The sequence below is a fragment of the Canis lupus genome, chromosome 32 (genome assembly GCF_003254725.2).
Source record: "Canis lupus dingo isolate Sandy chromosome 32, ASM325472v2, whole genome shotgun sequence".
Lineage (NCBI taxonomy): Eukaryota > Metazoa > Chordata > Mammalia > Carnivora > Canidae > Canis > Canis lupus.
In genome coordinates, this window is record NC_064274.1 from 28,428,951 (window position 1) to 28,444,282 (window position 15,332).

The 15,332-nt window shown below is 38.4% G+C and overlaps 1 protein-coding gene across 25 annotated transcripts in view; it reads left to right on the forward strand.

The window, feature by feature from the left end:
• The window catches only part of SGMS2 (sphingomyelin synthase 2), a 130,414-nt gene extending 115,544 nt beyond the window's left edge, over positions 1–14,870 (forward strand). For all 25 annotated transcript variants that reach the window (XM_025465838.2, XM_049105029.1, XM_025465839.3 and 22 more), the window contains 3 exons: positions 3,430–3,583; positions 8,543–8,709; positions 10,245–14,870. In XM_025465838.2, the coding sequence (XP_025321623.1) occupies positions 3,430–3,583; positions 8,543–8,709; positions 10,245–10,448 (525 nt within the window). In that variant the 3' untranslated portion in view covers positions 10,449–14,870. The remainder of the gene's footprint in view (positions 1–3,429; positions 3,584–8,542; positions 8,710–10,244) is intronic.
• The last annotated feature ends 462 nt before the right edge of the window (positions 14,871–15,332 follow it).

Sequence of the window (15,332 nt, forward strand, 5' to 3'; positions counted from 1 at the left end):
GAATTGTGTTCTAAATGTGGTTCAGCCACGGGCTTTGAGTGCTCCTTAGATTTTTGTGGTTACAAGGCTATTAGGTAATCCACCTGCCTCCTCTGCTGCTGACTTCATAGAATGCCCTTCGTGGCTATGAGAAATGCTGGAACCATGTATGCTGAAGCTGCTCACTTTGGGAGGGTGTCCGACATAGTCCTCGATGCCTAATCCAGCTTGTTACTCCGTAGATACAATCACCACAAGTGATTTCACAAGATTGGTGAAATCCTTGGCTTTTGGTTTCCCAGCTGCTCCTCCCTTATCTATTCCTCAGGGCTCACTCTAAATCTTTTTGCTTACAGTTTGCTTCAACCTACCAATCCAAGTGTTGGGATTCAACCTACCAATCCAAGTCATAAAATCTGTGTTCTGAGAAGAGTGCTTAAATAAATTTGGGCCCAGTTATTGGGACTTGCCTGAAATGATTTAGGTTCTCAAAGCCATTTTGCCATGTACAAGAATGTTGGGCTGGGATAGCTATTGTCCCTTCCCTGAGAAAGCTCACATATCCTCACCCTGGCCATAGGTGCCCAGAGGACTTTTCTTCTGAACTGAAGGCACAGTCTGCAGGGTGAGTTTGCTGGTTCAGCAGCAGCCAAGTTGCACTGTCTTGTACTCTATTGCTGTGGACATGGTGTGCAGAGGTGACAGCGTAAGGACTTAAGAACATGGAGCACCTGTCTGCTCTGGCTCTTGTGATCGAGGCCTCTCCTCTTAGCTGTCTACAACTTCAGTTCCATAGCCTGTCATGGCACAGAAATGGTGTCCAAAAAATGAAATTAATAGGAACTAGAGTCTTAAGTGATGAGTGATAGGGGTCCCAGTGAACCAGAACGGAATTAGAAAAAGACACCATTAATCCCAGTTCTCACCATGAGCCTCTCGAACCCTCCCCAGTTTTCTTTCTATCCTCTTTTTTTTTTTTCTTTTACTTTCTTGAGGGGCTATTTAGCATTTATACTGAATGTGAACTGACAGGATAACAATGAAAAAATCGATAATGAATCCCATGCTATCAGAAATCTCCATTCACCCTCTCTGCTGAAAGGAAGAGGGGAGAAGACAGCATGTGTGGCAATAGTTTCTGCTTAGACCTTTGGGCCCATCTGATCCCAGGTAAAGGGACTGATGGCTTCAAGTGTTTCTGCCCTTAGAAAGTTGGGATATGTGAGCAGATTTTAAAAAATGTATTAGAGTCTTGAAATGAAGAATAATGTGTCCTTTTAAACTGGAAACACAGCAGTTGGGCAGCATATGTACTTTTTAATTTGATCTCAGTGTTGACAGTTGTTTGTACCAACCATGTGATGAGAAATTCCTGAAGGACTATGATTGATATGATAAAGCACAGGGTTAGAGCCTATCTTCCATATCAAGGGCCTATCACATTATGTAGTTTGCAGTATACCCTTCCTGAGGTACACCTGAAATGAGTCCTATGACTCTGTCAGCAGTACTTAATCTTCTAGATCCTGTCTTTTCAAGGTAGGATCACCTGTTACTTGGCATGTTGGTTTGAGGACTATGTTCTGGTTTTGCCACCTGGGCTTGCCCTAAGTAAACTTTTGGAGAAAATGAGTTCTCATCTTACCCTCTAATTGTGGTATACCATTTTCTCTTGCAGAGTCTTATTCTCAGCTATCAACCAGTCATGGTGTGTTTGCCTTTTTACATGGGTCATCTGAATACCAGAAAGCTTTCCAGATCCAGATGATTTTTTTTTTTTAATCAGGAAGGTTCTAGGCTCCCCAATAGTGATGTTTTAGGCAAGGAATCCTGTCCCGATTCCTATTGTAATGGATAGGATGATTTTCCACTTCCTTTAGAGGCTAACTGAATCTCCCAGACTCTCCTCCCATCTATCTGTAAGCATCCTGTCTACCTTCAACCCTTTGCATCCACTTAGGCAGGATACTGCCTGTCTTTACCACCTGTTTAACCACCATCATGGCTAAACTGGCCATGCTTCAGGGGCCAGTTGCCCAAAAGAATCATCATTCTGTATAAAAGGCAGCATGTCATAGAACTGTCCCCCTAGGTCCCAAATGAATAGTCCCTAGTGGTCTTTCTGTATTTCTCTTCTTATGTGTACTATTACCTAACTATATTTCTGACTATCATTTTTTTATTTTCTAAGTCTATTCACCTGATACTAGATTGATCTGAAACCCTCTATCTGGGTCCTAAGTGTTTCAGTATTTCAATTTTCCATGCCTACCTTTTTTTTTTTTAAGATTTATTTATTTAGGGCAGCCCGGGTGGCTCAGCGGTTTAGTGCTGCCTTCAGCCCAGGGCCTGATCCTGGGGACCCGGGATCAAGTCCCACGTTGGGCTCCCTGCGTGGAGCCTGCTTCTCCCTCTACCTGTGTCTCTGCCTCTCTCTCTCTCTGTATATCTCATGAATAAATAAATCTTAAAAGATTTATTTATTTATTCAGAGAGAGAGAGAGGCAGAGACACAGGCAGAGGGAAAAGCAGGCTCCCCACAGGGATCCCAATGCGGGACTCGATCCGGGATCCCAGGATCACAACCTGAGCCGAAGGCAGGTGCCCAATTGCTGAGCCACCCAGGCGTCCCTCCATGCCTACCATTTTGACCAACTCGGTCTGCTACTGTTTCTTATATACTTAAGTTTTAATGAGATATAAACTTTTGACTATTGGGCCAAACTCCTGTCCTAGCCCATCATTTTTTCCTGTGTCATCATTGTAGCCTCTAGGGGCTTCTACATTGTTGTCCAAGGGAGCTCTCTTTTCTGACACTTTGCAACAGCACACAGATTATTTCCTTGGAGGATGTTTTTCCTGAGCAAAGCTATTCCTTTTTAAAGCTGTCGATACATCTCTAGTCTATCACTTTCAAACCTATTTAAATTATGTAATGTGTTGCAACTCCCCTTCTTAACTGTAAATATCTTGATCAGATATTAATACAGCTGTATGCACACTTTAGGCTGCCCACTTAACACAAGGTCCCCGAATACACTTTAGAATATTAGTAATGTGGCATTCAGCTGAATCAAATATTAACCTCCAAAACCCTGACTTCCCCCTACAAAGAGGAAAGAAAGTAGCTTTGATCTTTTTAGTGCATAGCTGTGGTGAGGTCATTGGTTATTAATATTTTTAAAAGCTTTGCCCAAGGACACACCACCACCATAACATATTAATAGTAACATACTGAATAATTTAAAACATGTCACTAAAACTTGCCAGTGCAACAAATAAACCCTAATTTGAGGAGCTTCCCCCTTGGACTCTTTTTGGCTTTTTAGGTTAAAAAGAAAAAAAAAAAAAAAAAAAAACACAGCCTGGTAGCCTAGGTACCATACAAATTAGGCTGAAGTGTGATTTTATTGGCTTGTAAAGTTTCTTCCTGATATTTTTGTCATTCAGCTCAACGGAGACTCTCAGGCAAAAATACAACGGATTCTACGATTGATTTCTGGTGGTGGATTGTCCATAACTGGATCCCATATCTTGTGTGGAGACTTCCTCTTCAGTGGTCACACTGTTGTGCTGACACTTACTTATTTGTTCATCAAAGAATGTGAGTACTAACTCCTTCCCATTCTGTTGACCAATGGGAGGGATCCCTAGGCCTGGAAACTGATGGGAACCCTTATTCCTTTGGGATTGATAGCTGTGAAACAGACAGGTGTGTGCCTGCGTGTGTGTATGTGTGTGTGTATTTAAATGATTTCCACTAGTTCTATGTGATTTGGACACTGGAGGCTTAAGACTTGACCCTTGGATCCTCTGAGATTCAGCATGCCTCCACAATATCTCCCTCCTTGGTTAGAACTTCTCAAGGTCTGAAAAGCTATTTTAGTGTTGCAGCTAAGAAGAACACAGTGTTGTTTATTGCAAACAGGATCAGTGTATTGGAAAGCCAAATGTAAATGACTTAGGAGCAAAACTTCCATTATAATGAACTTCCATTCCATCCTTCTAAATAATTTACTGTTTTCCCCTTTTTTTAGATATTTTCTTGTCCCATTCCAATTTCATCATTTTCTAGCTGACTCCTATGATTTAATAGGCATCTTCAAGGAACATTTTGCCAATATCGATCATTTTTTTTGTACAAAACAACATGGAGGCAAGAATGTGAAGTATCTTTCCATATTTATATGCTTAATCCCCATTATACAAAATCCTTGTGTATCCCATCAACTTTAATGGCTGTTATAATGTCTCCTTCATCATGAGATCTATATTTTAGTTGCCTGGCAGATCCAATTAATGTGGATTTCTGAGGTTTGAGTTAATTAGATCCATTATGTCAAAGTCCTTTCAAAGTGAGTGATCCTTTTTCCTTTATTTTTGCAAATCTGGTTAACCTTTCCCTTTAGCCTTTAGTTCCAGTATACCCCACAGTGTTTTATAGAGCTTTATCTCAACTTTCTTTGCTTACTCAACATTGGAAAGAGGTCTTTTGGCAAGGCCCAGCAGAAGGATATATTAGGCTGAAGTGTGATTTTATTTTAGCGAGGCCCAGCAGAAGGACATATTAGGCCTCCTGCTCTGTTGTCCTGCCTTTCCCACCCTCTCTTGGGCTATCATTAATCCAAACATGTTTAGCCTCTCCTAATAGCAGTATGCACATCAGTTTATCTGTCAGTGGTGCGTAAGTTAGATCTTGTCCCATAGATTTCTCGGGGTTTTAGGTTTAAGTTCTACTTTGAGAGTATCATGACAAAGAGTTGAGATTCTCTACAAAGAGTTGAGATTCTCTACCAAAAAGATGGAGTCCTTTTTTGGTAAAAATTGTGTCACTTCTGAGTTGTTTCCTTCATAAATGCTACCTACACTCTTAGGGTACAGAGAGTAGCATGTCAAGTGCACAGCCTTCATTATACCTGACTTTTTTATGGTGGAGGGTGTTCTGGACCTTTCCCCTTACTTCTACCCTCACCTTTACACTGTGGGAGGTGGTAATAGGAAGAAACCTGAGTCTGTTTCTTTTTTTTTTTTTTTTTAAGATTTTTATTTATTTGCTTGTTTGTTTATTTATTTATTTATTTATTTATTGAGAGAGAGAGAGAGAGACAGGCAGAGGGAGAAGTTGGCTCCATGCAGGGAGCCTGATGTGGGACTCAATCCCCGGTCTCCAGGATCAGGCCCTGGGCTGAAGACGGCGCTAAACCACTGAGCCACCCGGGCTGCCCCCTGAGTCTGTTTCTGTACCAGTATCAAGGGGTTATCTCTTCCAATGTCATTGTCTACATATCTAATACCTAGTTGTTGGTTATGATGAGCCAATAGAGTGATCTGTGTTATGATTCTAACTCTAGCTTTTGTTGGGAAAAGTTACCCCTATGTGTAAGATCAATTATTTTCCAGTCCAGAGGTGTCCTTGAGTTGGAGGAGTTTCTCTCTCCCTCTCTCTCTCTCTTTTAAAATTTTAGTTATTTGAGAGAGAGAGCACAAGCAGGAGGAGTAGCAGAAGGAGAGGGAGAAACAGACTCCCACCAAGCAGGGAGCCCAACACAGGGCTTGATCCCAGGGTCCAGGGATCATGACCTGAGCCAAAGGCAAAAGCCCAACCAACTGAGCCACCCAGGTGCCTATAGTTGCTTCTCTCTAATATGAAAATCATAAGAAACTTATAGAAAAAGATGAGGATGAGGGTGAGGAGGAGTTGCATGCTGGAGTAAAGCTGTCATGAGTTCAAAGTAACGAAGAGTACCACCCCAGGAAACTGAAGGTCAATTTTTTTAAATAACCAAAGACCAAGCGATGTTAACAATAATGGCAAAGGGACATAATGCTCTGTGCCAGACACTATTATAAGCCCCTGATGCAAAATAACTCATTTAATCCTGTAGCCACCCCATAAGGGAAGCACTGTTTTCCCCATTTTTCAAAGAAGAAATGTAAACATAGAAATAGTGAAGTATTCCCACAGTCCCCAGTTGGTAATTAGAAGATAGGGTATTCAGACTCAAGCAGGCTGACTCTAGAGGTTATGCTGTTAATTTCTTGGCTCTCTTTAGAATATTTGGGAACCCAACCAAGTAGTCTGATCTCATAAAATTGCTAAGGAACAGTTTGAGTATATTGCTCATTATTGTTTTTCTCCTTGAGAGCAATAGCAAAGCAACTTGTGATTATTTTTATGTTTTAACGAAGGCTATTCAGTATGTAGAGAGATTTTCTTCCCACGACATGATTTTGGCTTGAGGTTTTTAAAACTTTCTAAGTTTATATACAGCAGTGAAAGAACTATATTCTGATTTTTCTAGTTTTTGGTGAGAAATGAAACAGCAAATCTCTAATGCTTAATAGAAACCCAACTCTAGAGTCAGTTCTGTACATAAATGGAGCATTCCATGTTTGTGCTTGTTTCCTATGCAATTAGGAAAAAACATCACTTTCTAAATTATACCATGTGTTATTGTTCTGAGTAAGCAGTGGTTCCAGTGGTTTCTTTGAGCAGTCTGCTTCTAGAATTAAATGTATCTTTCATATATTTTTTGTTTTCCTGCCTTTTGATCTGTTTGGTCTCTTTCCTATTTTCCTCAGTTGTCATGAATAGATTTGAATGTCATCAAGAGAACAGATGAAAACATAGGAACAGGACCATTTTATGGGCTTTACAGAGGGGGGCTTTACACAGTTGTGCAAATATTATCCCTGGGACCTAGGTTCCTTATAAAGGAACAGAAAGTCCATTGTCTGTAAGATTATTCAATGACACCTAGGACTAGGATCTCACAGACAAGCGAAGTGAATTAATATTTGTATCATCATCTTTCAGCTCGACGTTATCCCTATGGTAAAATGGAAAAGCAGAAAGGGATTACCATTTTCCCATTTCTATTTCAAAATCATTTAAATTAAATGTTTTCTTTGAGTCAGCCAGTGTTCTCAGTTAGTGAGCAGTGGTCCCAAAGTGGTAGCATAATTGGGAGTATATTTTTGTGGAAGAGCAGTATTAGTATTTCCAGCCACTCCTAAAACTTCATTTTCAACTCCACGAGTAGTAAAATGGTCGTTTAGCCCACCTCTTTACTCCTTATCTACTTCAGCTTTGCTTCTTGTGGATAAACAAATACAAAATGGTTTGGGTTTGCCCGCAATCAGGAGTTAAACAGTTTTAACTTCTAAGGTAATAAATATCGGGTAACTTATAAGCAAAGGAAGCTGGTTGGTGTGGGAAGGGTGGAGACTGTAGGTCTGCAGAATGCATATTTAGTGAAACATTCCGATTTCTAAATGTCGGTTCAATTTTTAATATTCTTAGCCTAACAGAACAGTTATGGGGCTTGGATCTGGCCACCTGGCTATAAAGGGTAAGGCCTCTTCCAGCTGTAAAATTCTGGAAGTCTATCAGTTATCTGCTAGAACTTAGTGGCAGGATAAACCAACTGAAAAGAAATAAAGGAACACATTCAGAATGTAAAAGTCAGACTTTCCAGTGCAAGTACAGGTTTATTATCTCTCTGTTTCAATTGGGACCAAAAGAGCAACAGCTTTTTCACCAAAAAATATTTTTCATTTGAATGATACCTGATTTGGTATTTCATCTAAATTTCTGGAAATATGGACAGCCCGAGTGGCTCAGCGGTTTAGCGCCGCCTTCATCCCAGGGCGTGATCCTGGAGACCGGGATCGAGTCCCATGTCGGGCTCCCTGCGTGGAGCCTGTTTCTCCCTCTGCCTGTGTCTCTGCCTCTATCTCTCTTTCTCTGTGTCTCTCATGAATAAATAAATAAAATCTCTAAAAAAAAAATTTCTGGAAATATGGATCCTTTTGCTGTTCTACCATTGTTCTGCACTTAGAAATAAATATCACTATGAATATAAACACAGGTAAATATGAAATAAATTTGTGAGATTATTTACTTTGTGAGCTAATAAAGCTTTAAAATAGAAAAAAAAAAAACCAGCCATTAAAAAGAAAGAATAGCATTATTAGCGATGAACCAGAGATTGCATACACACCTGTGTCATTACTGCTTGTGTGGGCAGGCTGTGGCGTGTGCGATCCTGTTTCACCTGATGAGTGCTCTAGTTCTCTCTTACAGCCGATCAATATAATGACCTTCTAGAAGTGGACTCACTAGAAGGCTAAAATCCACAAGTGAATGGGCCAGAATCCTCAGTTTTGTATAGGGAGTGTTTATAGTTGCTATCAGCAATAACAGTATAAAAGTGCTGAGAAGCAAATGTTGCTGGCCACAATACCAATTCCAACCAACCTAATAAACAATTCTGTTCTCTTCCTTATTGAATAGCTTAGCAGTGGGCAAGGTCTAGAATGTCTAGAGAATGACTATTCCCCAGTGAATGACTATTAGACCTGCTACCAGTGGTCCCTCTCCTTCTCCCTTCCTACCTGAGCAAATCCTGGATAATGACAGTGACTCTTGGGGTTAATCAGTTTTCTCCTTCCAGTAACTTCCTGATCTTAGATTATTCTACTTAAGATCATTAATGTAGACTGTAATTATTAAATTCATCTCTGGAAATCTTATTAACTCTATACTTTTTCTACTGTCTAGATTCACCTCGTCACTTCTGGTGGTATCATTTAATCTGCTGGCTGCTGAGTGCCGCTGGGATCATCTGCATTCTTGTAGCACACGAACACTATACTGTTGATGTGATCATTGCTTATTATATTACAACACGGCTGTTTTGGTGGTACCACTCAATGGCAAATGAAAAGGTGAGAGCAGTGAAGTTATCCCTGGATGATTTGTTTTCTTTAAATGTAGTGCCCCTTGTTTCATACAGTAAGATTTCTGATAGCTTAGTGGGAATAACCACCAATGCCACTCATGTGTGTGGTCTATCAGTTCCCTGAAATGTCTACCCATTACTGCCTCTTCAAACAAATAATGTCACAAATAGAAATGACATTCAAGGATAAAAGTGCTGTGTAATTATAGAGCATGGTGTTTTACTAATTCAATTAATCGAAACCAGAGTTGAAGAAGTATAAATGCTAAATTAAAATACAGGGACTGGGCAGCCCAGGTGGCTCAGCGGTTTAGCGCTGCCTTCAGCCCAGGGTGTGATCCTGGAGACCCAGGATCGAGTCCCACATCAGGCTCCCTGCATGGAGCCTGCTTCTCCCTCTGCCTGTGTCTCTGCCTCTCTCTCTACCTGTGTCTTTCATGAATAAATAAATAAAATATTTAAAAAAATAAAATAAAATACAGGGACTTTCTCTATAGAAGCATTGTAGTGTAGCTTGGTAAGACATGCTCCCTGCCCTCCAAAAACTTAATTCTGAGGAAAAGGCAGCAACTGTTTTTAAACGTCAAGCAAAATAAGTAGTCCATGAATTCCTGGATTTGGTACATCTTTTGGTGATACTGTGCGCTCTTGCTTCCCTTCTTATATACTTTCTTATTTGTTACTGCTGCCTTCTGTTCCCAGATAACCTTTTTTATTTTTCTTCTACTATTTATGTTTAAGAGTTAACTCAAATGCCACATCTTCTAGGAAGTCTTCCTAACTCTTGCTCTCTTCTTGTGATCCCAAGTTGGGATGAGTCCTCCTCTTCTCTGTGTTTTCCTAGTCCAGGTATATGTGCTTGGTGTCCAAGAGTAAGTCTGTGTGGCATGACTTATCTCTGGATAGTCTTGCCGTATTGTCCGATGCATATAACTTGTGAGCAAATGTTAATCCTGAAAGGTCTAAACACCACCTTTCATTTAATGACATCCACTGATAGATGCCCATGCTATGGGTTATTTTGTCTCTGTAGCTCTACTTCCCATTTTGTAGACTCTCTCATTTCCACCTTCCTTCTTTCTAATACTTCCATCTGGATATCTACTGACACCAGCAACCAAAACCTTCACCTCTAGTCTTAAATTTGCTCCACCCTGTGAGCTTTCCTCTCACTCTTCCATCTTCCTCAGCCCAGATTCACCTGCTGACGCATCCTAAGAACTGTTTCTCCTGGCTAACTCTCACATCCATTCCTGAGCCTCTACTCTTACTGGGATTGCAGGCAGAGGAATTTGCATGAGCTGGAAAGTGGGGAAGGCCTGGAACCAGAAACATGTCAGAATCAGGGAAAAGACAAAAAGACAATTACTGCCTTGTGATCCTGATTCTGCTGCTTTCTCTGTTATGGTACAATGAATGACAATTTAATTAAGAAAAACATAGGATGCAAATCATGGAAAATCGGTCTAATTTTCTTTTCTTCTTCTTTTTTCTTTTTTTTTTTTTTTTAACTTTTTACAGAACTTGAAAGTCTCTTCACAGACTAATTTCTTGTCTCGAGCGTGGTGGTTCCCCATCTTTTATTTTTTCGAGAAAAATGTACAAGGCTCAATTCCTTGCTGCTTCTCCTGGCCACTCTCCTGGCCCCCTGGCTGCTTTAAATCTTCATGCAAGAAGTATTCACGGGTTCAGAAGATAGGTGAAGATAATGAGAAATCTACCTGAGGAGCAAAACAAAGGCATCAGCTCTTATACCAAAAGAGTTAACGCTGTAACCAAAGGTATAGTTTTGGGGTTTTATTTTAGAAGAACTGACTGGCAAAATGAAGAAGTGGACCAAATTTTGTGTAAATGATTAGAAAGATGAACGAGGTATTACCCTTTGACTGGTTTTTTTATTCATCCTGAGAAAGGTATATTCTCCTGCAGCTCTTCATTGGTGACAAGCCCCCAAACTGGGATTTTACTAATGAGCTTGTTAAAGAGGTGCCAAAGAACATACTATTCCTTTCCTTATTCTTTATCCACTAAAGCCCTCTACCGAGTTTTTTCAGGATTTTTTTTTCCTCCAAGGTCAGAAGAATTTGTTAATGTTTTAAATAAAATATCTGGATATATACAGCTACTGTGTAAATGGAATAGCCTAATGTGAGCGTGGTCTTAGCATTAGGCTTATTAATGAGGGGGAAATCTATCGGTTGTAAGTAAACTTGAGATGAACTTTGTTTTCCACCTTGTGATGGGGAAGGTCTGGGTCAGGTCTGGGAATGTGCACTGCTGCTACCACCCAATGCACTATGTATCACTTTTACTTTTTTTTAAACTGATAATTTTATAAAAAAAAAAAAAAAGGAAAGGTGATCTAATATGGAAGTATTTGACACATCTCACAGTTTTATGTGTGTAAATATTTCACTTTAAAATCTATGAAACACAGAGCTATTTCTGCTAAACAAGTGGTCCTTGTGTATACATTTATATGCTATCTGCCTGGTAAATTTGCATCTGGCACCCCCAGAGCAGTCTGCTGCTCCAGCACAGGCCGAAAACGTGTATGTATGTGAAAGTATGCTCATGCCACTTGGGGAACAAGCCTGTGTTTCTCTCCCGTCCTACCCTGGGTGAGCTCTGTTTGACAGCTGCTAATTGGAACTCAGAAATGCAGTTGGTCACATTTCACCGAAAGCTCTTTCTTCCTAGTTACATTGTACTTTATGGAAAAGCCAAGATGGAATCCAAAAGTGTAATGTATCCTTGCCTTTTAGCAAAAGACTCAGCTTCTTATAGACTGGTCCTAAGGACATATTTGAGCCACAATTGAGTAATTTGACTTTGATCTTGAAATTACACCACGGTGCTGCACTATAATCTACTGTTGGAATCAGTCTGCTAGACAGTTACAGCTACTCAGTAAAGGAGGACAACTGTTTCTAAAGTTCTTTGAGGTGATACAAAAAGAAGATGGATTTTTAAAAATCAGATCAGATTATGTGGTCACTTGGTTCATTTCTTGAGACTTCTAGCAACTCTTAAAAAAGATTTATGGTTACAGAATCATCCACACTAGATCAGCAGACAGGCCAATGTGGTAGAAACGGGCAGTTACTTTTATTTTGAAGGTGAAAATTTCCCTCCACATGAGAATGAAAAATATCCCTTAATTTGTCATTATAAACTAGTTTGCCTTGATTTGGTACACAAAATTGACCTTCACATTGCTTGAGAGAAGCACAAATATAAATCTTTTCAGAAAGGTCATTTTTCTGGTGCTAAAATTCTGTGTATGTATGCAGTATGGCTCTTTCCCTAGGTAATAGAAGAATCACTGAAGGGGAGAGGTAGTTGAATTCAAAGGCAGGAAAAAAAGATACTCTTCATCTAGTTATTTAAAATGAGAATTGAAATCCTGAATATCTTTGGCAGGCTTTGAAACGCAAGGATTTTTCTGGTATTTGTTATTAAATAAACCAATAAGAAATATACCTATAGCTTACCAGATGGGCTTGGGCAGAATTCTCTCATTTGTTAAATATTGACACTTGTGATACTTAAGGCGTTGTGCTCGAAAACACAGAGTTTCAATTCCAGCTGTCTGATTATTAGAAAAAGCATCTGACACTGAAGCCTGGGTTTTGTGCTCTTGACATTGGTATATTCCTTGAGCATCATAACCTGATAGACCCAAGAGCCTTATTCAGGAGTGTCCTAGATAACCTACTTTTCTTCAGCTTAAATAAGGAAGAGTATTTAAGATTGAAGAATCATGATATGTTAATTATTGGAGACCCTCTAAACAGTAAACCTTGCATTTTGGTCAAGTGATGCGGTTTTTTAAAAAAATATACCATCACCTTTTAAAGAACTTTAAAAACCTCTCTGACCTCATGTGTGGAGACACTATTGCTCACGTGTTCCTTACATGTATGTGTCATAGATGTCTAATAGACACTGAGGAAGCATGTGATTTGAAGAGAAGGAGGAAAAACACCAAAGTTTCAAGATGGGAAAATAAAAGAAATAGAGAAACTCCTTTACATTTAGCAAAGCAAACTTGAGGCTTCACCTCACATGCTACTTTGGGATATAAAACTTAAACATTACTATCTTGCCTTTGAAATGGTCAAATTTTGGAGTTCCTTTTCCTTGCTAATTACCATACAAGATTTTACCCATTATTCTTGTGTTTGTAGACCAGTGCTCCCGTTTGAAGCTTTTCTTGTAATTAGCCCTTCTGCACAATATAATGTATGATTCCCATAAATTATGGCATATTTGTTCCAAATTCTTTTAAATGGAAAATGGGTTCCTCTTAGATTCTATTTTTTGAGCTCCTCTGCAGCTCTGAAAATACAACATTGCTCCCAGTTCCACCCAAAGTATTTTAAATTTGTTGTTTAATTTACTGGCATCTTGGAAAACGAGGTTTGCTGAGGAAGGAAGGCTGTTTTGGGCAGACGAGCCCAGGCCCCTGGTCTGGTGTAATGATGACCTTGCAGAAGGTTCTTTGCTGTATACCAGTGCCCCCTCGTGGAAATACATTATGTGACTCGGAACGCAAACTTGACACTTTATAGAGTATATTTTCAAGTTTTTAAAAGACGTTTATTTGGGGTTTTGTTTTGGGTTTTTTTGCCAATAACTTGAAAGCATCATGCAAAAGGGATTACTTTAAAGGTATTTTAAACCTTTCCTGAAGGGAAGATGTGCTTAGATCCCAGGGAGTTGCAATTCTGATCTCTTGTCCATTTGATCAAAGAAAATTTGCAGACCATTTTACCTCTCATTATCACAATCATTAATGTCTCCCTTTATAACTACCTATACTTTGTTTACTTTGAAACACCAGGTTGGCAGTCTTTCTTATTTTTTATTTTTATTTTTTTACATGCTAGAGCTCATGCAGTTTCTTTTAAAGTTCACATCTTGTTTCTTCAATATTTTAAACATTTCCTTTTTATTTCTTTGTTGTTTTTGTTTTGCACTGTAAAACTGTTTAAAAATTTAAGCCGGTCTTAACATATTCACTTCTGTAGTGCAAGGAAGTGTGAGAAGGAATTTCTTGATAAATGAGTTTACAAGTTTTAAATGGAGCATATTATAAGTAATATACTCTGTGTTGAAGGCTTTTCTATTTGTATGTATAAATATTTCTGGTATTTTTTTAATGTCCTTGTGTTGCAATAATTTAACTCCTTTGACTTACTTGCTAAAAATATTTCTTCTATTAAGAAGTGCTCTTGACTTCAATACCTAAACACTGAAAATCATGTCAAAGGTACCCAAAGATAAGTTTTTATACAGATACACACCTTATAAGTTCTGATTTATTTTATTACTCATTAATCTAACTATGCTGTGTTCTAAATGAATCATGAATGAGAATAGTTCTTTTATTATGGAATTATTTAAAACTGTCCTTTAAAAGAAAAAGAAGAAACTGTAAACATAAGCTAATCTAGTTGCCAAGTTGGAATTCATTATTTAATTTACCTCCTATGCAATGATTAATGCTGCAAAATGTATGGTTATGTTATAGTATATTCATAAAAGAAAAAGCATTACAAGGTTTGAGAGGTAGCCAATTGCATTCTTTCGGAAATTTACCGTACTGTTTCAATGTGTTAAGTGCCTTGTTGTAAAGTAAAATTTTAAGTCTAGAATTCATTATTTTCCTGACATATTTTTCATTATGATATATTACTGTATGCTATTGTAATAATTTTATTAAATGCTTATATTTTAATCAAACATGTAAATTTCAGAAGCTCTTTTCTCCTACCCCCAGTACCTTAATCATTGGTCTATCATATAGAATTTGTGTTCAGGTTTGTTGTTGTTTTTTAAAGAGGAAATTATCTTTGTTTAGAAATGTTTTCCGTGCTTTTGCTTTTGTGTTTGTAAAAACATTTCAGGAGGAATTTAGGAGTGGAATGATAGTTTATACTTCTAAAAATGCCATTTTACATTTACATTTTAAGTGCCTAATTTTTAAAACTAATTTATGTTTCTACTCTAAAAAAGATATGTGTACTTGGTTTCTAATCTCCTTGGCTTTGCTTTAAAAAAAAATAGCAAAGAAAAAAAAAGCAAGAGCCTATACTTTGTATTTACCAATAAACCACAGTGACATCAACAGTCTTTTCAAAATTAGTATTACTGTTTCTTTTGATTTAAAAAAAAAATGTGTTTTCTTTAAGGTTTTAATTTTTTGTTTGGTTTTAAGTACTTAAAACCACAAGAGGATTATGTTCTCCAACCACTATTTTTGAAATAAGCTGATAACCTTCAATTAATAGAACTGCAAGTAAACTGGAATGTGGTGTTTTTCCTACCCTTGGATGTAAGGTGAAAAATAAGAATAGTAAAAGGTCATTCATGGGGAAGTAAAAAAAAAAAAAAAAAAGCCAGCTACATGCTCCGTGATTCTGATTTCCTTTGCTCACAAAAGACAACATCTTTAATTCTTCAAGAAGAGCAGAGTCCTTTCTTTGACTCAGTTCTGCAAGAAATGTCATCCTTCTCCCTTCACTAACAGAGTTGAGAGGGTGGGAGGGAATGTCGTCTCTTAGTCTTCAACAGTCAGTGCTTCCGTAGATTGTAGCAAGTTGT